Source organism: Ixodes scapularis, unplaced genomic scaffold, assembly GCF_016920785.2.
Source record: "Ixodes scapularis isolate PalLabHiFi unplaced genomic scaffold, ASM1692078v2 PGA_scaffold6__148_contigs__length_123643588, whole genome shotgun sequence".
In the NCBI taxonomy this organism is placed as follows: domain Eukaryota; kingdom Metazoa; phylum Arthropoda; class Arachnida; order Ixodida; family Ixodidae; genus Ixodes; species Ixodes scapularis.
Window position 1 is genome coordinate 16,724,991 of NW_024609881.1, and position 26,642 is coordinate 16,751,632.

Sequence of the window (26,642 nt, forward strand, 5' to 3'; positions counted from 1 at the left end):
CGTAAACCGCAGAGCCGTGCACCAACCTTGTGAAAATTCTGAGCATTTGTCTCGACCCTCTCTGTTATTATACGTGCGTAGCATTTACAGGGCCACCTCATAGTTCTTTGTGTCCATGGTGTGTAGCACCGATGGTGACGTCACACCGATGACGTCACGGTGTTCAAGTTGCATCTTCGGCACTTTAAAAGGTTTATCACAATGTCATTACGTGAACACTGCGATGATGCCACAATGTCTTTGATAATCATCAGTGCGACGGTCGTTACATGACACCATGATGTCACGTGACACCGATGTTATGGTGTCACGTAACATGATCTGATGTCATGTCACGCAGTGGCGTGACATACCAAGACTTCGGGTGACAGAACAACGTGACCCGAACCCATGTCACGTAGCCATATGTTGTGCCAAGGCGTCAAGTTACACCACGACATAACACCGTTATGTCTCGTGACTTGATGTCACGTCATACAAACACATGACGTGCAATCACGTGACCACATGCCGCATGTGACGTAAGATCACGTGACCACGTGCTTTGGGATGTACGAAGAGGCGGACAGTTTTTTTTAGTTCCGCGTATGTGCGGTGCCTTCGGTTATCACATGACCAGACACTCGTTCATCAATACGTTAGTGTATGCAGTCATGGGGTCTCGTTAATATGGACACCTCTGTGTCAGAAAAGGCGTTCATAATCTGAGTCGTCCATAATGAAAAATCGAGGTAAGGATTTTAAATAATCAAGTATGGCCACAGAAGACGCTGTTTAGGAAGAACTAATGCTAAGACTTTCGTCTGCACAGGTACTTGGGTGCCTGCTTCGGAGGAGCAATCATTAAAATTAAGTTTTGCACCTGACACAATCTCTGGCTGCTTCTGCTTCAGACCTGAGAGGGTCTCACCTCTTTTTCTCCCTCACACATATGCAACTGCTTACGATCGGGTGTTTTACAACCTTTTGTGATTTCATGACAAGAGAAGACACCGACACCATCTGTTGGGTAGCCCTGGAACACTTGGCATTTACATATATTTTCTATTCTTACACACATCATTCTTTCACTATTGTTTTGAAAGACTTGACGCATCATTCTTTCACTATTGTCTCGAAAAACTACCATTTCTTGTGCATCGATGCTGCAAAACCTTCGCTTTAGTGAAATGCAGTTCCAGGGCCAGCTCATGGGTGGCACCAGCATGCCAGCATGTTCTCTCGTCATAAGAGATCATGAGAGGCTGTAATGTGCTCAAACGTAAGCAGTTGCAAGCGCGTGAAATAACCTCGGGGGCTAAGGGAAATGTTTTGCCTTTATAGGTATTGTGCACAGGGGGTACTCGTGACCTGTGAAGGTTCTTCCAGTTTGTTGTCCTAATCTCTGAGTTGTGTATCAAAAAGGCAAGAGGCCCTCAAAGCTCCGATAAGATCTAACCATTGTTTGGTGGCCGAGTCTTGAGTCTTATCTCCTTCTTAGGAAGGGCAACAAACAATTAGTACAGTGTAGACCGCATATAACGTATGTCGCGGGAGTCGCGAAAATCCGCACTATAAGCGGTACCGCACTATAACCAAAACATCAATTTTTCAGGCCAAAATACATGCCATGAGACAATTTACACTTGTGAAAAGAATTGATTTTATGTTAGATGAAAAATAAAGCTTAGTTTGAGGAAAGTCTTTATTTCACCTGACTAGTACAGTTCTGTCTCAAGTGTGTTACACATTTTGAAAGAAATGAGCAGCTTTTGCCTGGCGCAGCCTTTTAACGGCGTCGCGGGTTGCGGACGGACGTTGAGAGCGTTCAGGATTGTTAACCCTAATCACTTTTCTCCGGAGATGAAAACGCGTGAGAATTCGCATCCTTCTCACGGTACGCGCCAGTAATACCTTGAACTTGAGCGCACGCATGAAATGCGCCAAATAAGAAATCCGGGCGATGTTCGAGGACACAAATGCTTAGAAATCACCACTGTAGTCGAAGTAAGCAAACACGACGACACGGGCGTTTCTGCCGTCTTGAGAGCGCCGCCACGACATCGCCGCACGAGTAGGTGGATCTTCCCTTCTAGTACGTGCTGGATTATCATAGCGACACACAACGAAAATTCACAGTCAAGGATAGCGCTTTTACGCGGAACGATGAGATGAACGCCGTCTACGACGACGATCACAACCGACGCCGTGTTTGCGGATAGCAGCAGCCGGCCTGCGACCGGCATGTAACGCGCGCAACACTTCTCCTCGACCTGCGATTGGTCTGTCGCTGCGGTTGTTTGTTTCCAACGCAGCGGAGGGACGCATGCACGTGAACGACACATGCGTGCGTCCCTCCGTCGCTATGGCAACTGAAGCCTTTCGCTGCTTCCCGCTTCTTCGAGCAACTCGGCTCTGGCGCAACTGTCACGCGAGTGCCGCTTGCCGCTTGCGCCGTCAGCGCCGTTATCTAGTGTCGCACAGGGAAGCGCGCTCGCTGCTCCGGTCGTCGGCGCGGCCGGCGGGCTGTGCCAGAAACCGCACTATAACCGGTATTTCCCTTTGCGCGCCTGCATTTTAAGCGGTATGTAATTACATGGAGTTCTATGGGAGACGAACCGGTGGTTTAAAAAAACCGCGTTATACCCGGTCCTGCACTATAAGCGGTTACGTTGTAAGTGGTCTATACTGTAATTCTGAAATTCTTGGTAAACTCTATCACCCGAGAAGTTCACGAATCTTTTACAGCGGAGCTGTTAAGGGCTAGTTTTCCCAGGATCGTGTTCCCCCAAAGAAATGTAGACGCAAAACTCTGGACAGTTACCGCCATCTATGAGCGACGGCGGCAACTAGACAACCGGTTCACCGGCCTCGCTCGTAGATGGCGGGAGCCTCCTGGTTTTCGCGAGAGTGGAAAGGCTGAATATCTCTAGGCGTCATCCTAGATGTCGTCCTTAAGGCAGTCCTTGAGGTCGTCCTTGATGTTGTCCGAGAGGTTGTGCTCGAGGTCGTCCTAGAAGTCATCCTGGAGGCCGTCCTAGACATTCTCGAGGTCGTCCTAGAAGTCGTTCTTGAGGTCGTCATCCTTGAGGTTGTCCTAGATGTTGTCCTAGACATTGACCTCTAAGTGTCGTCCTTGAGGCCGTAAAAGAAGTCGTCCTTGAGGTCGTCCCACTATAGTACAGCTTCGCTGGTCTTCCTTCTTCACCAAAGTGGAAAAGTTGAAATTTTTTTTATTTTTTTTTTATTTTTTTTTTATTTTTTTTTTTTGTGAACTGTTTTTGGAAAGCTCATGTCCACAATAAGGGGACGAAAATGTGCGTATTTACCGAATTTGTTCCCAAACTAGTTGATGGCGTGGACCGTGTATTTCTGTATTAACGAGGCAGAATTGTGCGTGGACGGATTGGTCCACAAGAATTTCGTCCCTATAGCGGGGCATCAACATTAATGGGAGCCATACCGGCAAAATTTCTATAGTCACCGATACTCTTCAAAATTCGTTTGACACATTAATAGACATGTCTGAACTACCAACCCAAATTACGAGTCACAATTATTTTTTTCACAAAGTTCTAGAGGTTGGGAGGTTCTACTAGCAGCACTAAAAACAAGACTTCAGATGTTCTGCGCGGATGATCGCGAGACATCACGTGGGATGCGAATGGACAGCGTCGGCTGGTGCAACACTTCAATGATACCGTGTCGTGATTGACCGGAAAGTCCAGGAAGGTTGCGTCGCACGGCGTCTTGCATAAGCCAGAACCAATCACACGCAGAGCAGACTGCACCAGACACATTCTCGCGGATGTACCACACAAATTACTCGGTTATACCAGCGCGTCCGTTCTTCGCTCGGTAACGTTCTGCTCTATGTGCCGCTTCACGTTTATGCGCTGCACAATCTAGACATTGGATTTGATCCATCCTAACACCCAGTGCGAGGCCATTGACGACATTCTCTCTCACGGGCTCGCTTATTCCGTCGAGCGGCCGACACTGGCTTTGGCGTAGGCTTTGGCAGCCCCGTTCTTGTGTGCAAAGGCTTAGAGTGCCGAGGGAATGGGCAACCAAAGTCGAGAAAGAGCGGGTGCAACGAGTGCGATCGCATGACCCCCAGTGCAATCACGATGGGTCAAACGCGCTGCTCCTCCACTACGACTTTTATAGTAGCCAAAGCCACCTACAATATATGTGCACATGCTTCGTCCGTTTTCAGCAACACGACATTCACCCAGATTCGAGAAGCCCAGTTCAGCTGATTTTGTTATAGGGGGAAGTGCAGCCCATTTTTGACAGGTTACAGGAAGTTTCAACGGCGTGAAATGGTCGCCGAGGAAGCTCACGCCAGCAAACCAAAAAAGAAATGTGCAAGATGCCGTTTTTTAGAGACTGCCCGCTCGACTCGCAAGTCATACAACGTGTGATGTCTCCCCGCAGAAGAACGCAGGAAAATTTGAACATTGGTTTTGGCATAACCTTCGTTTGCCATTTTTTCAATATAGTTGCCGACCGATTTTTTGGACTTCGCAGGGACCGAAAGAATGACAGAATAATAGAGCAGTCTGTAAAATCGAAAAGACTTGCCGAGGCGATGATTCTGATCATACCGTATTTACTCGCATAATGAACTCACTTTTGTTTTCGAAGAATTGACCCATATTTGGGGGGGGGGGGGGGGGGGGGGGTTCATTACGCGGACTAAAATTTTTGCAGTTTCTCACTTTGTGCAAATATCATTTTAGGTGCCAATATGACATGGCAGGGCACTGTGGGACATCTCCACTGACGGAGGCGCAACCATGGCTGGTCGTGGGCACGCCACAGTGATCACGCTCTATAAATTGCAAACCTTTTTTAGGGCGCTTTTGGCGTGTCTTTTGCCAAAGAAAAAGCACCACACGAAGCTCACTCAGCAGAGAGCTTCGTATTCACAATGATGGAAGTGCTGCGCCAATTGCGCCAAATTGCGCCAAGGACGCAATCCTGCTACATGTAGCGCCAAATTGTCATTTTACCGACGAATTGCGCCATTCCTGCGCCGAGATGAGATGTAGCAATAAAAAATAAAAATTGAAGTCTTATCAGAGCGCGTGGCGGTGCCGCGGTATTTTCCGCGCCGCAACTGTTACGCAAACCGAAACTGCGAGGGAGCATTATCATCATCATCATTGAAAGGAACAACGTTAGCAACATCTGAAACCAAAGCCGCAGAGGCTAAGCGAAGAATCATCCCACTAAACAGCCTATTTAAAAAAAAAAAAAAAAAAAAAAAGGTCCGAGCTTGGGGATGTTTTTAATGGAGGCCCAACCTGTTTTCATGCGCTAGCTACCAGCGAAGTCAAAGCTAGCGCGAGCCCAATGCTCTGTGCATTCCTGACTCGCGCGTAGGCTCGTGCAGTGTGGGCACCGTTACGGGCTCCATGCGCGCGGCGCGCTTGTAACTTCGGCTGCGCTCGCACCGAAGCTGAATTGAAGTATAGTTGAGTTGCACCAAACTCTGGATGTAGTGCTGGTAAAGCCTCACCATTCTTTTCGCTGCACAAAGCACTGCGGGACTCGCGCGACTGCGGTATCTGCTCCGCGGGTGTCGCTTCTCTGCAGCGCGTCGGTGCATGCCAAGGAAAGACAACTCTATAATCTGAACTGAAACATTCCACAACAGTGAGGGTCGTTAGATGCTGCTGCAGATACCTTAAAAGAAGTGCAGGCTGATAAAACTAAATATCCTGTACCATCAGAACTCAGTGTGACATATTTAATTGTATTTTTTATCTGACGAGCAGATACACTTTATTTTAAAAAATGTTTTTTTTTTGTTTACTTTGTTGAATTTGATATACCCTGTCTTAAAAAGGCGACAGGCGCTGTGTTCCAATAATAGAGATGGGCTTTATATGGCAATGCAGCATTATTTCATTTTCAAGTAATATGCCAACATATGCCGGACCCTGCTCCAAAAGGGCCACTACCTGCTCCAAAACAACATTTTGCCTGCTACAAGGCCTGCTCCAAAAGGTCAAATGGCACTTCCATCACTGTATTCAGCATTGTTTGGCTTAACCACCTTTACAGTATCACTGTCAGAAAGTGGATAACAGATGGCGGCGTGTTTGTTGACATTAATGCATTCGATGGGCGAAGCACGTCCTGGGCTGGGCGATTCCTCGACCCCAGCTTCGCTAGGCATGCGTGCCGCTCGGTTTCACGATTGATAATTTCCGCAACCACGCAATTGCAGCCATTACGAGAGCTGTTTGGCTTGGCTTGGCCTGGCCGCTTGGCGGCAAAAGAAAATTGGCGGCTTGGTGGCTAGCCGGCTAGTTAAGTTGAACGCAGTTTAAGATTCGCTGAGCCGAAAATTTAATGTGTGTTCATTACGCGAGAAAAAAAAAAATCCAATAATTGATGGCCGTTGGGGGGGGAGGGGGGGTGCGGGTGCATTCATTATGCGAGTGCGTTCATTTTGCGAATGTGTTCATTATGTGAGTAAGTATGGTAGCTTCAATCCAGCTTACGTGTCGCATGGACAGTGCCCCTGGCATAGGATGCATATAGGTTGTGGTGTCGAGGCTACAGGCCAAACCGAAGCAAACAAAAACGGTGGTGGCTCGGTTTGTGGTGGTTTGGTTCGTGGTGGCAGTATGGTGGCCGCTAAAAAATTAGAAAAATTTAGCAACGAGGCGTACATTATGTGGATTTTCAATCGCCGTTATACATTAACTCTATGGGGTGAGTGGCGGTTTTGGAAAATTGTCAGAATTTCGCCGTCCGAGAGATTGGTTGGCGACCGTAATAAATAGAATGCCAGAAAGAGTAAAGCACGGCCGTTCCAAAAAATTATGTTTGGGTAGCTCGGAAAATCGCCAGAGCTCCCTTTTCGTGAGACACGACTGTGGAGAGGGTTTGGTTCATAGGGGGAGCAAGGAGGGGTCGCAGTAGCCTCAGGGCCACCATCAAAGCTACATACTCTTTTCACGCTTTTAGCGCAGGCACTCGATTATCCACGTTCGCGACCAACAGAAGAAAATGTGGCATCAGGAGACTGAGAGATGCTTGGAATTGGAAAAGAAGTTTTATGCTGACTCAGCAAACAGCAGGGGTGGAACGGCCACGCCATTTGCGCCATCTTGCTCCACACGCATTTGTCTGTGCCATCGTGCGCCATGTTGTGGAAACTGCGCCACAGCCAATACCTTGCGCTATTACGCACCAAATTGCAAAACGTGCGCCAAAAAAAAATATTTTGTCTTGGTTTCGGTTTTTATCGGCTTGATTGGCAACAATGAGCGCGTTTAGCTTGGTCGACCTTATAATTCTCCGTTCTGTTTATTCTCCCTGTGTATTCCGAGTCGGAAGCGCGCAAAAAAATTTGGGGGTTGGATTCCATGCGCTACACCACCTCCAACTGGATTGTTACGCCGAGTTGAGGTCGATTTGTGAAGCGTCAGATTGCCTGAGGCTCTGCGGTCCGGGATCCGGACGTCAGCCAGTTGACAACAAAGAGCAAAAGATTCATTTTAGTACTTCATCGTAAGAAGTAGGAACCGCATTCCCACAAGATAAATCGTGTTTTGATAGAACTGAAATGCGGTCCAATCCGAAACCTTGCCGGCCAGCAGCCCTCACGCGAGCGGTAGATCTGCTCGGCCTACTTTAACCTTTCTCCTGCTTATCGCTTTGAATTCAATGACTCTGTTAATCGGAGTCTGCTGCTTCGATATTGAGTTGCACTATAGTAAAAATTTATTGCCCTGTCTTTTCGCACAATTGCACGTCCATTGCTTACACACGTCACGTGGTTCGCACATATAATTACTATGTCAAACACTTGCGGGTTGTGCGATATGCAGTGCTGGTTTGCATTTTAAGCGGCTGAAAGCCACTCAGAAATTATCAAGGACACTATTTTCTGAAACATTAGGTACTTTTTGATTCTCATTAAGGCGCACAAAGTTTGAAATTTTGCATCTGTTAAACTGCTATCCCATCTACCTAGGTCCCTAACCACTCATGTTCTTCTGTGCTGCTAAGCACAATTGAAATTGTTCCCGTGTTTGTCTAAAACACAAGCTGATGTGCTATGAAAGGTGGTCCGAGCTGCTCCTAGCCTGCTCCAGAATGTAGACTTAGCTGCTCCCAACCTGCTCCAAAACAGCTGTCTCGGCTGCTCCTGTGGCTGTTCCCAAGTATTTTTCATGAATTGCAGCCCTGAAACAGGCTGGCAGGCACACACTGCATTAATTTGTTGCACCATCAAAACATGTCGTGGACGCACTGCGTGCACCCCTTTTTCGGTCCCCGAGAGTTACCCTCTTCAACTCTCATGACTTTCAGACAGACTAATTCAGGACTGCTTTCTGCTCACCACCACTGCAACTTAGGTCGATTGTACGGGTCTGAAAGTCATGAGACTGGTCCGGCACTTTATTGATCCTGAAGTTCCCAAAGTGGTCCTTGATTGGTCCTTAAGTGTCAACAAACGACGCCAGAAAAGCCCGAGTGTCACGCTGTCAGATGTCGCGATCTTGGCGATTAGGCGTAGAAGTTCTGGAAGAAAGCGCGATAGAATGCAAGATTCACCATTGTTGCGGCGTCCCAACTCCCAGCTGCCAAAGTGTCTGGGGAGTGTCAAGCGTCTGACATATCCAGGATCACGGCCAGCGACAGCATGACATTTCTACGTCACCAAGCGGAAATCGAGAGACCACTTACTTAGACTCGTGAAACGCAAGTCGGAAATGCGTTCCAGGCACCGTAGTAGAATTGCCAAAATTGGGCTATTCTACTACGGCGCCGGTCGTGATTTTGGTGCCTTGATACCCCCATCAGGATCTTTTGCCGCTAAACTGGAGAAAAATACACTATATCCCTATGGCGATTTTTCATCAAAGTAGTGACACTGTACAAGGTTTGTTTTTTTGTCCTGGGGTGCCCAGGCAACTGCCAGCGCTGACATCGCTCCAGACGCTGCACATGCGGAACACGCAGAGGACGGTCGTCAACACTCCGGTCTCACTAGACACCTCTGCGGTCTTGTCGGGTAAGAACTCGCCACACTTTCCGGCAGTGCTTCTGCCCTTGGGTCCAGGGCTGCGCAAACAGGGGGCTAAGATTTCTGGCATTTCTACTTTCTTTTATTATTAACGCGGGATGTGTTTCATCAGCTGATTTTCATTGAGTTCTGAGACTGTCGGCTGTAACAGCCAGCTGTAATTACACCGGAGGGCGTTGCGCCCGTGGGGAACCACATAAAGAGACTTTGGTCCCCCGGCAGGCATTGTACTCTCCACCTTGAAAATGTGAGCCAAGTGTGATGAAAATAATCCCTGGAGAAGAAGAACATGGGGGACAAAGGACAGACATAAATCTCCAAAAACAGCTTTTGAGCCAAGTGCTTTGCCGACTGAGCTAACCAGAGTCCAGGCATTCAAAGACAAAGTCTTTGAATGCTTGGACGCAGCGTGCCAACGTGTGCTTGTGCGCTTTGCGCGCAGATGCTGTTTTAATGTTTTCCTGGTTGGCTTATCACACATTCTGTGCTTACCAGTTTTTGTCTGCATAATCAAGCTTGTGCAAATTTTGTAGAAAAAAGAACCTCTACATTTTCTCAGTTTTTACAACCTTTTTTGTCATATCTGCAGCACTGAGGCCTCAAATTTGGTTTGATGTGTACAGCCAGGAGTGTTGAACAAGCATTAGTTCAATCGTTATTTCGGATCAGTATATCTGAATTCAGCAGCTGTTAGATAGAATATGAATCAAATGTCAAAAATATTTCTGTTATCATCGCAATGGACATGCCTAAGCTCCACAAACAGCGGTCTGTCAGTCGTTCTATTCTCAGTGTTCTTCTGATGGCTGCTCCAGTGGTGTGCATGTCTGAAGAATTGCAGTTTGTTCGGATATTTGGTTAAATATTACACCATGCGTTACTTCTTCGATCTGAATACCGCTCCTCAGAAACTGAAAATATTTCCCACTACCAGACATAACCGCTACGAGTGACTGTTTCCGCTGGTTTTAGTAGAGTTATTTTTATTTTCGGGCCGTTGGGATTGACGCTTAAAGGGGCCGTGCAGCAATTTTAATGCTTGAAGGATTTGCAGCTAATATTTTTTATATTGTTTATCTCGGCACGAGCAAGAAAAAACGTGCTACCTTCCCCTGAAGTACTGCGATTCTGCCGCATAATCGCCGCGTGTGGCGACTGTCGAAACTACCGCGTCGCTTCGCCACAAGAACTATTTGGCGAAAGTGTGGCCTGGAGGGGAGATGTATTGGTCGCTAATTATGAGTCATCAGCTAGTGGTGCCCTCTTAGTGTGAAGGGGGGCATGGGTGTTCTCTAAAGGGAGTAAAAGGGGGAGTTCTTCACGAGCAGCAGTCGGTATTGGATGTCTCCGACTCACCTCAGCCTCACAGGGTTTGAGAGGTAGGCTCTGAATCCTATATAGTGACACGCAAGCTTTGGTGGTGCCATCTATCGAAAGTCGACAAAACCATTTCCTCTTCGCCGCTACCTTCCACGTCTCTCCCGCGGCGAGCCGTCTTTTGTCTCGATCGCTCGCCAGCACCTTCCGCAGTGCTAAGCGGGCGCGGTGCTCTATTGCAGCCAAACTCGACCTTGAAAAGTCGACGATTGCGGAGGGAGGGCCGGGCATGCCGAATGACGGAACCCAACGCAATACTCCCTTTAACTTCACTGTGCACCTTTCTAAAGACGGTGCAAGTCGAGGACTACCCTAACCTTCGATCTGTTTAATTATTTAAAAAAAGCCAGCGCACGCAAGAAAAAATTGCTTTCTGTTCGTGGTTTCGATTGACCTACAGGCCGTTTACAAACGAGTCCACGTCTGCCAGCACTTGGTGTGGGCACTGCACGTGTTCAGAAACCAGATTCGCACGAAGCGAAGCGTCTGCCCAGGCACCGTGTCGACAGTGGCGCCACCATATGTCGGTGTACAGGTGACATAGACCGATTCCCGCAACGAATTGGGCAAAGCTCAGAAGTCATCGCGCCGCTTCTTTAATGCTGTTTTTCAAGTGCAAACCCGCTCCTTAGTCCGTATACTGTTTAAAACTCCCTGATTTCATTGTGTTTGCACTCCACACTCTCGGCAGACGTGGACTTCTCGCAGAACGCACTGCCGCGCATTCCGGACGTGCTGTACACGCTGACGACACTGCGCAGGCTCAACCTCAGTGACAACTGCATCTCCGAGATATCGCCCGTGATCGGAGGTGAGTCGTCTTTCAAGTACGTCTGGAGCCACTCAAAAAAGCCTACGCTTCAATGTAATGGTACCTTGGCAATCTTTTTGCTTAGTAATGTTTCTACAGTGGAATGTCGTTAATTTGAACTCGAGGGGGACCAGAACTTTTTTCGAATAATGCAAAGTTTGAATTACTGGGAGTTTTCTTCCTAGACACACATGGGACGGGACCTGCGTATTAGTTTGAATTATCTGCAAGTTTGAATTTAGAGTTTGAATTAAAAAGATTCCACTGTAGCTATTGCAAGTTTTATCTAAAATCGCAGGAAACGCTTTTTCCGTCTTTCAGAAATGTGAATTCAGTCCCTGGCACTGTGTCTAAAGCTGAGGAAGTTGCATTTCCTAATCGTAACCGTCGCCAATTGCACCCACGAGAAAATTGAAACATGGAGTGCCCTAAGCATAGCTTTCTTAGCGACTCTGGCTACGTCTGTATCTTCGTCCTGCTTTCGTGAGTCCCACGTCCTTACCAGCCTCGTTTCCTCTTGTGCTTGGTTTTCTAGATGTCTGGAAAAGCATCAGGATACTCAACCTGTCCAGGAACAAGCTCAGCTCCCTTCCGGTACGTCGTTCCGCTCTAGTCAATTCAATCCAATTCAATTTTATTTTAGTCAGTTAGGAAGTGCCATGCCGGGCGGTTGTAGCATGCAAGCCGTGATTGCTTGGTTGCGCCAGTGCTGAAGCAAAAGATATTTGTCTGCGGTTCAAATACGAATGTTACGAATTTACTGCAAATTGAATAGAATATTTTCAAATGTAAATACTTTACATTTATGTGAACTAAGCGTAAATACCTTACAAAACTGTGGCTGGAATTATTTTTTTTTTTTTTCAGCAAGCATACTTACAAAAACAAACATTTCACAACTTGTTTCTGATGAAACAATGTTTCTGATCAAACAATGTTTCTGACGAGGTAAGTTGAGTAAAACGGCCTGGCGTGGGGCAAGCAAAGCAGTGACTATTGCAAAACCCCAAATTACGCGTCCCCGGTTTATGCGACATTCCACATTTTAGGACAGTTTGGCACATGCCCGGCGAACTTCCCGTAGAAACCGGGTATTACAAGTTTCGATTTTGTGCCACGCAATTACATACATCTTGCATCGTACAACGAACCTGGCGAATTGCATCGTCGGGAAAAACAGACACCACACGAAAACGGAACGGCGCCCTACGCTGGAAGTCGTATTTTGGCTCCTCCCTCCTTCCCCGGGAGGCTGTTTTTCATCTCTTCGCTCAATCTCCTTTGCCAGCAACAGCCGCGTCCAGTAGCGGCTCCGGAGCAAAGGAGCTCACGCTCCTTCCACTAGACGGCAAAAAGCGACTTCCAGTGCACATTATGCCAAAGTAAAGGAGTTGCGCTCTCGTGCACCGACTCCTGAGACCGTGTGCGAGGAGTGAAAGGAGCGCGGTACATATGACGTATTTCCGAATCGCTGACGAAGTTCCTGTGCTGAAAAAGAAAACAAACAAAACGGTGGGATCAGCTGCGTCGGCTGCGGCGTTGGTAGGCCACTGTAGCGTGGGTCTGCGGTTTGCTCGCTTTCGTAACGAAGAGTGCTAACGGTAAGACAAATAATGCATTTGAATTTCGTTTTCAGCTTGGGCTCTTTTCAAAAAATGCATTTGAGCGTATTTTTTTTTTTTTTGTATATGCTAATAAACCTTGAAAACATTCATTTGACATTTGTTTTGATCGCCGTTGCACGAAAACTCTGCGACTATCGACAATAGCCCTGTCCGTGCTGAACAGAGCAATGATTTTTGTGCTTCCCTCTATCGTAACTCGGAGCTTAGGGAAGGTCCTTGTCTGTGGAGCAGCTCTCGCTTCACCCCAGACGCGACGCAAGCTCGAGACATCCTATGCGCAGGCGTCGCTGTGCAAGCTGACGACGTTGACGCGGCTGTACCTGAACGACAACCAGCTGGACTTCGACGGAATCCCGTCGGGCATCGGCAAGCTGCACAACCTCGAGGTGTTCATGGCTGCCCGCAACAACCTCGAGATGATCCCTGAGGGCGTCGTGCGGTGAGCTTTGCACGTCGTGTGCATGCACAGTTTGACTTTCATTCATTCTGTGATTGTTCTTCTCATCTCGATGCTCGGTGATGATGTTCCACTAGGGCGGCAGTGCGTCGTCCGACTGTCATTTAATGCCTAACGAAGCTATGGGTGACAAAAAAAAAGATTAACCCTTTGTGTGCCAGGGTTTTCGTCTGCGTGCCAAACACAAATTGTGGTCCCAGTAACACTGGCCTGCATTATTAGTTGAATTTATTGATCAAAGACATTGATTAATGGGCACAAAGTTGATTTATGCCTCCGTGCCTCCAACGAAGAACATTTTCTGGTATTGTATTGTTTGAGACGAGGTACTCTGCAAAGTGGCACCTTGTCCTTGGGCCGTGAACAGCTTTCCTCAACTTTATTTTTTTATCCAAAACCGTAAATATTTTTTCTCAGTCTTTAGACTCGAAGTTGATTGGTAATATTTATATCTTAGTGTTTGCCATGAAGCATAATGTTGAACAACGATTCGCCATCCTCAAACAGAAAGGAAAAACGGGGACAAAAGTTGCCTAAGCAAAAAGTTTCAAATGCCATCAACAGGTGACACCCATCCAGTTACGGGTGGCATAGAGGAAACCGAAACTGAAACCGCATAACGAATATACTCGGCTGCGACAAGGGTGCATGCCCGAGTTTAGTTCAGTAGTTTTATTACGTCAAAGGTGCTCAAGAGAGCACTTTACATGAGAGGGGGAAGTATCTACAACAAAGTACACAACAATAAAAACAAAAGAAAAACTCGAAAAAAATACTCTCTACACACCTCACAAAAATAAGTTGCACATTTCACGGAATTTGTTTTTTTCAGTTTCGTGGACAGTGTGCATGGGCAATGAGTTCCAGTCGGCAATGGCAAAAGAGAGTGGAGAGTTGTGAAATTTGTTAGTTCTGGAAAAGGGACGCTGAACTTTAAGGGGATGATCAAGGCACTTGGAAATGTAAGATGGGTTCTGGAGACGGTAGGCTGCGAAACTTGGACAGGAAAAAGAAAACATAACAAAAAATTTCCATTTTGGTCAGGAACGAGTTAGCAGTTACGTGCAACATGCTAGTCCTCGGTGCAAGCTGGAAGGCCGACCCGCAGGTGCGGGCGCCTGAAGAAGCTGATGCTGGGCCACAACCGGCTGATCACCCTGCCGGAGGCGATCCACCTGTTGACGGACCTGGAGGTGTTGGACCTCAAGGAGAACCCGGACCTGATCATGCCCCCCAAGCCCCTCGAGTGCCAGCGGGGCAGCGGCAGCGAGTACTACAACATCGACTTCTCCCTCGGGGAGCAGCTGCGCCTGGCCGGGGCTGCACCTGCCGCGCAGATACCCGCACCTCGTGAGTTCCATTGGAAATGTTAGGGCTTTTCCTCGTCTGTCGAGTTGGCAGGCTCGTTGACTGAAGTCCTCTACATTACGTTTCACGTGAGGTCCCACCGCAGCCAACGCTATGACCCGATGAAGCCAGTCAAGCGCCGGCAAAAGCGCGTCCGCGAGGCACTCGTCTTTGCGCGTCTGCTATCACCGGCTAAACCAATCGCGCACAGAAAAAAATGCAAGGTCTTGGGGAATTCACTGTGCAGGGTTGGACCTCTGGGTATGACCTGCCCAAAGGAGTTATGTCTGTTGTTTGCCAACCAAAAACAGAAACAGCACTATGGACGAGGACAAATGTACAGCATAGTGCGTGTCCTGTTCGCTACTTTTTGTTGCTGCAGAAGAAATAGAAGACTTGTCCTCGTAGAAGATGCAGAAGTCAACAGGTCGTGTGCTTGTCCTGTTCACCTCTTTTTGTCACTGTAGATGAAATAAAAGACTTGTCCTGTAGTAGTAGAAGACTAGTCACTTTTCTAAATTGAAGACTCGTGTCGTAGAAATAGAGGACTTGTCCTCGTAGAAGTAGAAGTCAACAGGACTGTGCTTAACCTGTTCACTTTTTTGTCCCTGTAGAAGAAATAAAAGACTCGTCCTTATAGAATTAGAGGACTTGTTCTTTTGGAAAAAGTAGGTGAAGTAGAAGTCAAGTGGAAGCGCTTATCCATAGAACTCCCTGTGTTCTCTTTACGTTTATCCAACTAGCACTAGTTCATCCTGGTACCATTCCTTCGCAGAGGCCGTGAAGGACCCAATAGCGCGCAAGATGCGGCTTCGGCGTCGCCGGGAGGGGGAGGCGGACAGCGACCAGGCCAAGATCCTCAAGGGCATGACGGACGTGGCCAGGGAGAAGGACCGCAACGGGCGCTCCGCTGCAGACGACCGCGTCGACTCCCTCAAGTCAGTGCCCCTCGCTGCCAGCAGGAGGGGGGAAGCCCTAAGTCTGTATCACACGATGCAATTCTGCTTGCCACTTTCAGTAGCGTGCGGCAAACTACCCTAGGACGCAGCCAACGATCCAGCTGCCCTCCACGGCTTTCTTTTCTGCCGCATGAGCGACGTTGCAACCGAAAAACGCAAACAGGACCGCACTGCGTAAAACGGGCTTGCCCGCTTTAGCTGCCTTGGGGACTTGGGAACTCCAGCTTTGCAATATGCAGGCAGCTCCATCTCTAGTGACATCAGATGTGCCCTTTTTTTAAACCACCTTAGACTGGGTGGAGAATGAGAAAATCCAAAATAGGAAAGAAAGAAGCAGAAAATATTTTTTTTTCTCATTCTCCAGACAGTTTTGGGGGTGGTTTAAGAAAATGGCAAATCTACTTGAGCTTGCCTCTCCCATTACAGTTTTATAAAATGTGCTTTTATTTGGTTAGCAATCAAATGACAAAATGGAGTTTGATGTTGGGTTATAATTGTCAAGGAACTGCAGTTCCTTGTGTATGTTTCAAATACCTCATGTAACGATTAACAATGGTCTGTTGCATCCTAAAATCTGCAGGAGACGCTCTGCCTCCAGCTTGCACTCATTGCCTTCTGTCGTGTTTGGCTGCGCGTGCACCAAAGGGTTATCAAAGGTCAAAATCTGGCGCCGGAGCTTCAAGTGCAGATCTCACGTTGCAGCAGACTGTACACCAATGTGCCGTTTACGAGCAAGCAGATTTTGCCCACACTAGGCTACTGCTTGTGTGGAGGAAGTAGATCTGCGGTATGTGAAGCGTACGTGCGTCCGCCACGCCATCAATAGCGCTACTGCTGCAATGTGGCATCACAGAGACGCGTTGGTCTATGGAAATATGGCATTTTTACAAACGCAACTAGACCTGTTTTCCGGCAGCGGCAAGGGTGGGCCACGAAGGGAGGGAGCAATCTTAAGAAAACGGACTGATCCTTTGGCAAGAAAGTCCATTGTTTGGTGACGGTCTCTTTGGCACTTTGCTCTCCACGACGGAATAGGTGCTTTAGCATGTGTGCTTTGTGGCAACACCGAATGCGCAGCGTGTTTTGAGCCACGCTCGGTTACCGTGGGACAGGCACAATGTCACGGGACTTGATGTCTCGTGACACCACCGTTAACTATGTAACATCACAATGTCATGTCACGTCACGTCCAAGTGTTGCATGACGACCGTTGCGTGAACTTGGCCCGCTAAATCTGGTGGGCTTGTGATGGCTTTTTGTAAGTTTCTCATGGAGTTCTGTCACTTTTTTCTCAGTCATCCCACCCCTGAAAGATACTAGCTGTCAATAGACAAACATGGAACTTGGAATTGTCCAACTCCTATGCGCAGGCCCAAACGGTGGGATGAGGCACTGGAAAAGCCTCCCATCGACTACAGCGAGATCTTCGAGGAGGACGTGGGCCAAATGCCAGGTAGGGGGGTGATCTCTGAGGCGTCGCGTCACGCCGCGGCAAATTCGGGGATCCGAGACTTATCTCATTTCCTCTCTCCCCAACAGGGATATTCGTGTGGGAGATCGACAACTTCTTGCCGAACCCGCTCGACGAGTGTAAGTCATTTTTAACACAAAGTGTTCTTTAAGTCTAGTTCCGAACCTAGAGTGTCACGACATGTAAAAAAAATGACCACATCTCCACGTGGTGAATGATGTCGATTGGGGCGAAGCTCTGGTGGTGGTTGTCTGCGTAGACGCTGAGCTGCAGCATGCCGAACCTTTCGTTCGTTTTCATCCATGTCAGAAAGAGAATGTGTGGTATGCAGGGGCAGATCCAGAGGATCCCGCAAGGGGGGGCCCCAGGATAAAAAAAAAGAGGGGGGGGGGGGGGGGGGACACTTGCTGCACACCTCATTTTGTGTTGGATCTTTGTCTAAACACGCATATAAATGGTAGAAAGAGGTCTTTCCTCCTCAGCGACACGAAGTGTCGCAATTCGACACGATTGCAATATCTCCCGCTTCTATCGTTATCTCCCGTTATCTCCCACGATAACGGGAGATAACGGGAAATGAACTCGTTATTTCCTGTCAATATCCTGACAAAAAAAAGTCAATAAACTCTATAAATGAAACACTGAGATTAAACGAGAAATTATTGAAAAATAATAAAAATGCTAGGTTCGGACCGGTGACAAGCGATAGGTCCACGCCCGGTATAAAGTAAAGAAAGGCAACGACACGAAGGGATAACAGAACAAAAGAGCAAGAAATTTAATAAGAAGCGATGAAAGGCGGTGCTTGGCTGCGCACGAAAAACTCAACCAAATGCAACACGCGTTACATACACAACACACTGACCAAACTTCGGGCGGCAGGGCCACGAAGAACAACAAAACAACACTCAATTCCCGACAACGCGAAACAACTCGCCGCTCGCGGCACAAATGCAGCTGGGAACAACGTTTGCCTACGCATAGAAAACGAAAGTTCCGAAGAAAGAAAAGCGCCACTGGTGAACCCAAAGTCCAGGGGAAAGTTCAGCCGTGGTTCAAACGAAGTCCGAAGACTCACCGACGTCTAGGGTCCGACGGACGACGAAGGCTTGACTTTCCCGGCGTGGTGGACTGGTTGCTCGGCGGTCGACGCAACGCAGCCCTGCACACACTCACTCCCAAAGAAGGGAAAAACCGAAGTCCGTACGACTCACGGGAACAGACGACGGGAGAAACGACCAGCCAACTTGACCGGCCCTTCTGGGGGTCCGCCCTTCTCCCGCCACCTACGAAGGTCTCCGAGCTCGAGGTCGGGGGAAATCGTTTCCTACTCGGACCAAGCTTTTCAAGTAAAACATAAAAATAAAAACTCCCGGCGACTGGCCTCAACAGAAACGCATGTCTACAATTTTTCCCTTTCAGGAACGAGGCAATGAGCTGCCCGGCGGCCTTGTCCTAGCGGCAGAGACGCGGCCACCTCCAAAGATAATCCGATAAGTGGAAGCGGGAATCGACAAGGATGGATTACAAAGAGTTCCATATGGGGGTTTTAGTGAGAAATAAAAACACGCGCTGAACAGATACACGACCAAAATAAAGCAACAAAAAATACTGAAATTCGTGACAGAAGGTTGCTTCTCTCAAAAGCCCATTGTCAAATGGAAACAGGCTCGTTGGTTTTCTTTTTTTCTACTCCGCGTTGTCACGAAAGTGCAGGTGCGCCGGTGCGCTTTTACGCTTGGGGCCTCTGCTTATCATCTTAATCAACTGGCAAGTCACAGGAAACAATATTTCAAATTGCCGGTGCTCGAATACATACGTTCTGAATTCGTCAAAGTTTTGAGCCAGGCTCTGGTTTGCGCAGTCCGCGCAGCATCGCGGGGGGCGGGGGGGTGTGTGGGGTGCTGATATGTCTCGGGGGGGGGGGGGGGGGGGGGGGGGGGCGGGGCGGGGCGGGGGGGGCGGGGCTTCTTGGGCCCCCCCCTGGATCCGCTAGTGGTGGTATGGAACGTGGTTATATACGTATTTGAGCATTTGACCGCAGCGCCCTCTCGTCTATAAACATTGAGCCAATGCATGCAAAGTTTAACGCGATTTTATACACATTTGACCACAGCGCCCTCTTCTGTATAGACGTTGAGTGGCTACATGCAACGTTTCATCCATCACATCCCCAGCTCTTGAGTTACTACCACATCTCAGAGCCCCCTACTCGCCCGCAGTCGTGGCCGAGTAATTAGGCGATGGACTTGAAATCCATTGGGGTCTCCCTGCACAGGTTCGAATCCTGTCGACTGCAAAAACATTTTTTTTTTTTTCGTCATTTTTTTTTTTTTTACACGAGCACGCGAGCATGCGCTCGTGAGCACGTGAGCTCACAAGCATGAGCACGAGCACGAGCACCAGCAAGATCGATGTGAGCACGGACGCCGGACGGACAAGGTTAGACCCTAAGGAGCTTCACCCCTAAAAAGGGGGGGCACTCACTTGATCGAATGACGTTTTAGCGAACGCCCACGTTTCATCGAATGACACTTTAGCGAATAGTCGGACGCCGCGAAGCGGCGTTTTCGGGTGGGCCAAGTGAGTTTGTATTTTTGTAATGAGTTGCCGCAGACTGTCGCCGCGAAGCGGCGTAAAGCGCAGCGCGACGGATGGGTTAACGCGCGCCCCCGTTATTCGCTAAAACGACCATTCGCTCAAATGTCGCCTTTCGCTAAAATGTCATTCGCTCTTGTGATATGGACCCCCTAAAAAGTACCGCATTTTCGCGAGTATTACCCGCCCCTGCATATAGCCCGCACCCCCAACTCCCTTCCCCCAGAAAAACTGTAAAAAATACCTTGCATATTACCTGTGCTAACCACACAAAACAATGTCCAGATCTTGCTAGAAACCATATTCGTCGCTGCAGTTATCGCAGTTGGCGTCGTATATCGCAGGTGGCGTCGTACCGTATTTACTCGCATAATCAACACTTTTTCCCGAAAAATCGACATATTTGGAGGGGTGTTCATTACACGGGGTAAAATTTTTGCATTTATACACTTCGTGCAGCTGTCATATTATTTGCCAATATGACACGGCAAGGTACTGTGGCACATCTCCAGTGATGGAGGCGCACCCACTGCTGGTCGGGGGCGCGCCACACTAACCATGCTTTATAAATTGCAAACCTTTTTAGGCTGCTTTCACAGTGCCTTTCGCTCACGGAAAAGCGCCCTACGAAGCTCACTCGGCACGAAAAGCAACACGACCGTTCTTAGGCGACATATATTGCTAGTATCCGGCGGGCACACTCAAGTATAATCTGAGTGTACGCGTTTAAGAACTCGTACGAAGTCCAATTTCTGACCGCACGCTCGGGTATAACCCCCGACTATAGGTATAAGAACTCGTACAAAGTCCGACCGCCGAAGCCCGCTCGCATGAATTAAGTTTCGTTCACGGAAACAAGAACTCGTACGAAGTCCAACCACCGAAGCCCGCTCGCACAGATGAAGTTTTGTTCACAGAGAGCTTACCAGACACTCTCGGCCTACAGTGCAATGCGCAACTCGCTGTGCCGTTCTACTGCGGATTAAATAAACGCATTTACCCAGAGTATGTGAAATTAGGCCTAACCACTTTCACAATTTGACGGTCCAAAAGCGGACCATGGATGACGGTTTGTTTGTTGACATCAATGCCTCCGACAGGCGAAGAATATCTGGGGATCGGCAATTCCTTGACCGAAGCTTCGTCAAGTGTGCGCGACACTCGGTTTCACGGTTGATCACTTTCGTAACTATGGCAACCAAGCACTTGCGGCCGTAACGTGAGCCACTCTGAGTGTGACGTGAGCGGCCTGGCCTGGCTTGACTTGGCTTGGCCGCTTGGTGGCAAAAGAAAACTGGCTTGGTGACTTGCTAAATTGGACGCAATTCGAGACTCTCGGATTCGAAAATTGGAGGTGCGTTGATTACGGGAGGGAAAAAACAAGTCAAAATATTGATGCCCGTTGCGGGGGGGTGCTTTTATTATGCGAGTAAATACGGTAATCCATACCGTTGAGGCGATTGCAGAAGCAGAACATTTTTAAATTGTTTCGTACCATTGTGTCTAGGAAGGTTGCGGTCACGCTGGATCTCCGTCGATACGGCACGACCGCAACCTCTTCTTTCCTTGATGAACTGCGCGAGCGCTTTTTCATGCTCAAGAGTATGTACCAGTCTTCAAACCAATGCATGCAAAGTTTAACGCGATTATATACACATTTGACTGCAGCGCCCTCTCCTGTATAGACGTTGAGCGGCTACATGCAACCTTTCATCCATGACATCCCCAGCTCTTGAGTTGGGGATGTCATGGAGTTACTACCGCATCTCAGAGCCCCCTACTCGCCCTGCAGTCGTGGCCGAGGGGTTAAGGCGATGGACTAGAAATCCATTGGGGTCTCCCCGCACAGGTTTAAATCCTGTCGACTGCGCAAACATTTTTTCTTTCTTTTTCATTATTTTTTATTTCTTTTTTTTTTTTTGCCCCACACGAGCACCAGCAGGATCGATCTCAGCACGGACGCCGGACGGACAAGGCTAGACCCTAAGGAGCTTCGCCCCTAAAACAAAATTTCAAAACAGCAGATGTAAAGCTGAAAGTTATTTATGCCTTCTTAATGTGAAGTTGTAGCATTAGTTCTAGTAAGGCTCGTGAAACATGTCTTTTGACTGACATGTTTACTGCATCCTAAAGGGCGGTTCCTCTGTAACCCTTCCTGCCCAAGTTCAATGCCCATGGCACTCGGAACCGTTCCAGGTGAATGAAATGTGCACCACAAGTTTGCCGTAGCGAGAGATCTTAGCACTTAATCTGTCCTTGTCTTCCGAAGAAAAGAAAAATCTCAGCAATTTTTTTTACAAAAAAAGAAGGTTGCCCTTTAAATCTGGGGAGGCTTTCATTCTGTCCGACCACTGGCCTTGGCGACGCAGTTGACACCGGATTAAGGAGCTTGTTAGTGCACCACACCTCGGAACATGCAGGGCAGAAAATGGCAGTGCAGAACTCAGCAATCCAGGGTTCAGCCCCCCACCCCCGCCCGTTTTGATCTGGATGGGCGTCGTGTTGGCGTGCGGGCTTGTGTCGCCAATGCATGATGCACGTTTACACTTCAGGTGCCGGGTTTGTTCCTCCCCCATGCCGAACGCAAAATTTGGTCTCGATAACACTGTGGCAAGCTTTATGAAGTATATTTATTTATAGAAGACACAGTTTTTTATGGGCAAAGGTTTATTAATGTCTGCATGCCTCCAGCTTATGACATATTTAGCGTGTTGTACTTTTCGAGATACTGTAGCACGCAGTGGCATTTCAACCTACCACCCCAATGTCACTCTTTTGAACTGGGCGTTGTTTATTTGGATGTGTAACTTCTTTGTTTTCACTGACATCAAATATTGAATTCATTGGTAATTTCTGCAACTTGGCTTTCACTATGAAGTGCAGGGTTGAACAACATAGATTCGCCGTTCTGTAACAACGAAAGAGCATACCAAAACAGGAGTCGCCTAAACAAGAACAATTATGTGCCATTACAAAATTACATGACAAGGTGAAACACTGTTTTCATCCCTTGCCGATACATCCTAATACACGTAAAAAAAAAAAAAAATGAAAAAAAAATTATTGCATTTTTACGTGGTGAATGATGTTGATTGGGGCGAAGCTCTGGTGGTGCTGATGACTGATTTTATTGTTCATAGGTAGTGCTGATGGTGCTGATATTTTTTTTTTTATTGGGGGCGAAGCTCCTTAGGGTTTAGCCTTGTCCGTCTGGCGTTCGTGCTCACATCGATCTTGCTGGTGCTCATGCTCGTGCTCGTGTAGGGCAAAAAAAATAAAAAGTAAATAAATAAAAAGTGATAAAAAAAAGAAAAAATGTTTGCGCAGTCGACAGGATTTGAACCTGTGCGGGGAGACCCCAATGGATTTCTAGTCCATCGCCTTAAAGGGGTACGGAAACCAAATTTTAGAGCCCATCTCTTTGCTTGAACACAAAGAGGGTCAAAATAGGACTTCACCGATACCAATATTCCGTAGGATAACGCGAGAAAACAAATTTTAAACTGAATAAAAGATAACCAAAAACCACCTCGTGGATGTCTGTGAAGCTTCGATGGAATGTCGTGACCACAACATGTCCGTAAGAGCAGCGCCACAAGGGGAAGTACGGTCACTCATAGGCATTACTTAGGCCTGGACGTACTACCAAAGCTACCGAGGCGCTTTGGTGAAGAAAGCAACAGCAGAGTTGGCCACCGTTCGTTTTAGTACCGGGTGGTCTTTCCGGCAACGCTTCTTTGGGGTGGTTTTGGAGATTGTGTACGTGCGATGCAATATTCACGCTACGAAATGTCTGTTTAAACGGGCCCGCATGCCCACCTATCCTGATCACGAGATAGCCGCCTTCCTTGACCGCAACTGATAACGAACTCGATCGCTAAGAAGTCAACACAACTACCGTCGTGGCTGAAAGGCGATGGGCCGTACGGCTCTGCAAAGCGGCGTGCATGTAAACAAATCCCTGCGGCGCTTTTCGGGGATGCGGGAGGGAGCCAACGTCCAGGAAGATACGTTTGAAGTAAAAGAGTGTCAGTGAGATCCACGTAAATACATGTTTGCACTGGCAGCAGAACCGCACTGGCATTGCGTTCTTGGTAACCGCTTTGGGAACGGTCTTTTACAACCGATTTTATGAACTGCTGGGCCTCTAGACAATCGCAACTCAATGCTGACGAGACGCTCGGCAGAAAAGATTCGACCGGCATTGAGTCCCTTCAAAAACTCCTCTAACTCGACATCTGTTGGCGTATCATGTCGAAATAAAATGGACATCTAAACAAAAGTGTACATACCCAAGTTGCGAAGGCAATTCATATGGCATTTATTTGAGCTCTATAACACACACACAAAAAAAGGAGATTGAATCGAGGAGCGTGTCCCTCCTCGACGAGATCGTTCGTTACCGCTGCATCTGAAAACAAGCTAGGTACGACGAGGGGAAAGACTGGCCTTCTTACCCCAAATTAGAGGTCAGGGTTCGAACTATTCATTCGAGGAGGGTCCACAGAGGTCGCGTGGGCGTATTCCATTCATCAAGCCAGCCGATCGTGTGCAGACCCTAGATCGTGGAAGTGTTTTGCTAAGCCTAGCGTCTGTGGTGGTCGCTTGGTCGGTGGGTCCTTGTCGTTGCAGCTTTTTCAGGTATCCGTGGTTCTAGTGTTTGTCTCCGCCGCGGCGTTCAGTTTCAATTACTTTTTTTTTCTTTTTTTCTTTCGTTGGGACGCGCACAGAGAGCACATAGAAATGCACGTTGGTCGTTGCGACGACGTAAGCGAGCGATGTAGCCGGCAACGTCAATTTGATTATTAAAGTGTGTAAAGCTTTGTAGCTGTCGTAGGCATGGTCGTAGGATCTCATCGTGCGAAAAACTTGCGATAATTTCGCTTCGTGAATACGGCACTTTTCTTAGGTTTTGCTGTAAGATCATTTTGTGAATAAGCTCTGTTACCTGTTGCGGACGACGAAGACAAGACAGTCGGGTCGTACAAATACGACTCTAGGCAAAATCGCCTGGTGATGTAGCGGTGTGGCGGCATCTTCCTCCTTATTAATGTCATCTACCCACTGCTCTCGTCGCGTTGGTCGGCGACCATTCACTCGAAGCCGCTCCGCCGGCTCCGCAATATGCTACTACAGCCCTCGGGTACTTCGACTATGCGAGATTGTAACACGCTGACGCCACCAAGTGGCAAGACTCGTAACTACGGTACGCTTGGCCCTCCGAGGCGTGAGGACGTCAAGACCGCGCCGGATTTCCCGAGATGCATCGCGCTCTTCGACGGCTGATTTTGAAGCGCTCGCCGAAATCCAGGCATGTAGAACGAAATATGGCTATGCGATTATCAATTACAGGTTTATCTGATTTATTTGACTTATGTCTAGGTGTTTCCTGTATATTTTAAGTTTCGATTCAGTATCCCTTTAACCACTCGGCCATGACTGCGGGATGAGTAGGGGGCTCTGAGATGGGGTACTAACTCAAGAGCTGGGGATGTAATGGATGAAATGTTGCATGTAGTTGCTCATCGTCTATGCAGAAGAGGGCGCTGCGGTCAAATGCGTATATAATCGCTTTAAACTTTGCATGCATTGGCTTAATGTTTATAGACGAGTGGGCGCTGCAGTAAAATGCTCAAATGCGTATATAACCACGTTCCATACCACACATTCTCTTTCTGACATGGATGAAAACGAACGAAAGGCTCGGCATGCTGCGGCTCAGTGTCTACGCAGACAAGCACCACCAAAGCTTCGCCCCAATCAACATCATTCACCACGTGGAGATGCGGTCAATTTTGCTCGTAGGTAGTGCTGAGTTCCGGGTTGCATTCCAACTTCATGATTACTGGTTCATGGTCGGTTAAATGCAGAGCCAGTGGTTCTTCTAGCGGATTAGCTTGGATCCGCTAGAAGCCGTGGGAATGCATCTCCACCGCTTAAGTCAACGGTCCATGTCAGAAAGAGAATGTGTGGTATGGAACGTGGTTATATATGCATTTGAGCATTTGACCGCAGCGCCCTCTCGTCTATAAACGTTGAGCCAATGTATGCAAAGTTTAATGCAATTATATATCCATTGTACCACAGCGCCCTCTCCTGTATAGACGTTGAGTGGCCACATGCAACGTTTCATCCATGACAGAAACCCCAGCTCTTGAGCTACTAGAACATCTCAGAGCCCCCTACTCGTCCCGCAGTCGTGGTCGAGTGGTTAAGACAATGGACTAGAAATCCATTGGCGTCTCCCCGCACAGGTTCGAATCCTGTCGACTGCGCAAACATTTTTTCTTTTTATGTGAGCACGGACACCGGCCGGACAAGGCTAGACCCTAAGGAGCTTTGCCCCTAAAAATGGTTTAATTGGGAGGGGCAGGGAACAAACTGAAACTGAAACCACACAGGAACATGTCCAAGTATACTCGGGCATGACACTCAAAGGGTTAAAGACCCCAGGCTAGCAGTCAAACAGCAGTGGCTAAATTTTTCACCTACAGCATATACCGGTGCTGCCATACCTCAAAAGCGGATCAACCTTATGTTGTCTAGAAATTAATGTAAAGTTTCTTTTTCTTTTTTTGTCTCCAATGCAAACATTAATGCTCCAACTGGCCGCAACCAACAAGCAGTACCAAAACTGCTCAGCCTTTAGTTTATCTCGTTCAAGAACCAGTTCAGGCTGCCAGAAAGGTCTTTAATGCAGTGGTCGTGGCTGTGCGTGAAACCTCGAAACTTTGCACAAGCAGCGTTTCTGAGCCGCACGCTCGGTTTGTTTTCGGCAGCGCTCCTGGGGAAGTTCTACGAGGGCGACTGCTACATCGTGCTCAAGACGTTCGTGGAGGAAACGCAGAACCTCGACTGGCTCATCTACTACTGGATCGGCTCGGAGACAACGGTGAGCTAGCGCCGAAAAGACGGCCGTTGTTTAGGGTAAAAACTGGGGGCAGCCATCTGGGGAACTATGGA

At 48.1% G+C, this 26,642-nt stretch overlaps 1 protein-coding gene and 1 non-coding gene across 2 annotated transcripts in view; both read left to right on the top strand.

Moving 5' to 3' along the window:
• LOC8040389 (protein flightless-1) overlaps positions 1–26,642 on the top strand; it is a 94,645-nt gene that overhangs the window by 26,832 nt on the left and 41,171 nt on the right. Inside the window, exons 7-15 of the mRNA XM_029995004.4 lie at positions 8,919–9,022; positions 11,103–11,222; positions 11,758–11,816; positions 13,129–13,286; positions 14,413–14,654; positions 15,427–15,589; positions 16,981–17,063; positions 17,150–17,200; positions 26,459–26,571. Coding sequence (XP_029850864.2) covers positions 8,919–9,022; positions 11,103–11,222; positions 11,758–11,816; positions 13,129–13,286; positions 14,413–14,654; positions 15,427–15,589; positions 16,981–17,063; positions 17,150–17,200; positions 26,459–26,571 — 1,093 coding nt within the window. The remainder of the gene's footprint in view (positions 1–8,918; positions 9,023–11,102; positions 11,223–11,757; positions 11,817–13,128; positions 13,287–14,412; positions 14,655–15,426; positions 15,590–16,980; positions 17,064–17,149; positions 17,201–26,458; positions 26,572–26,642) is intronic.
• On the top strand, positions 19,300–19,380 carry Trnas-uga. The gene has a single exon. It is a non-coding gene; the product is annotated as a tRNA-Ser (tRNA).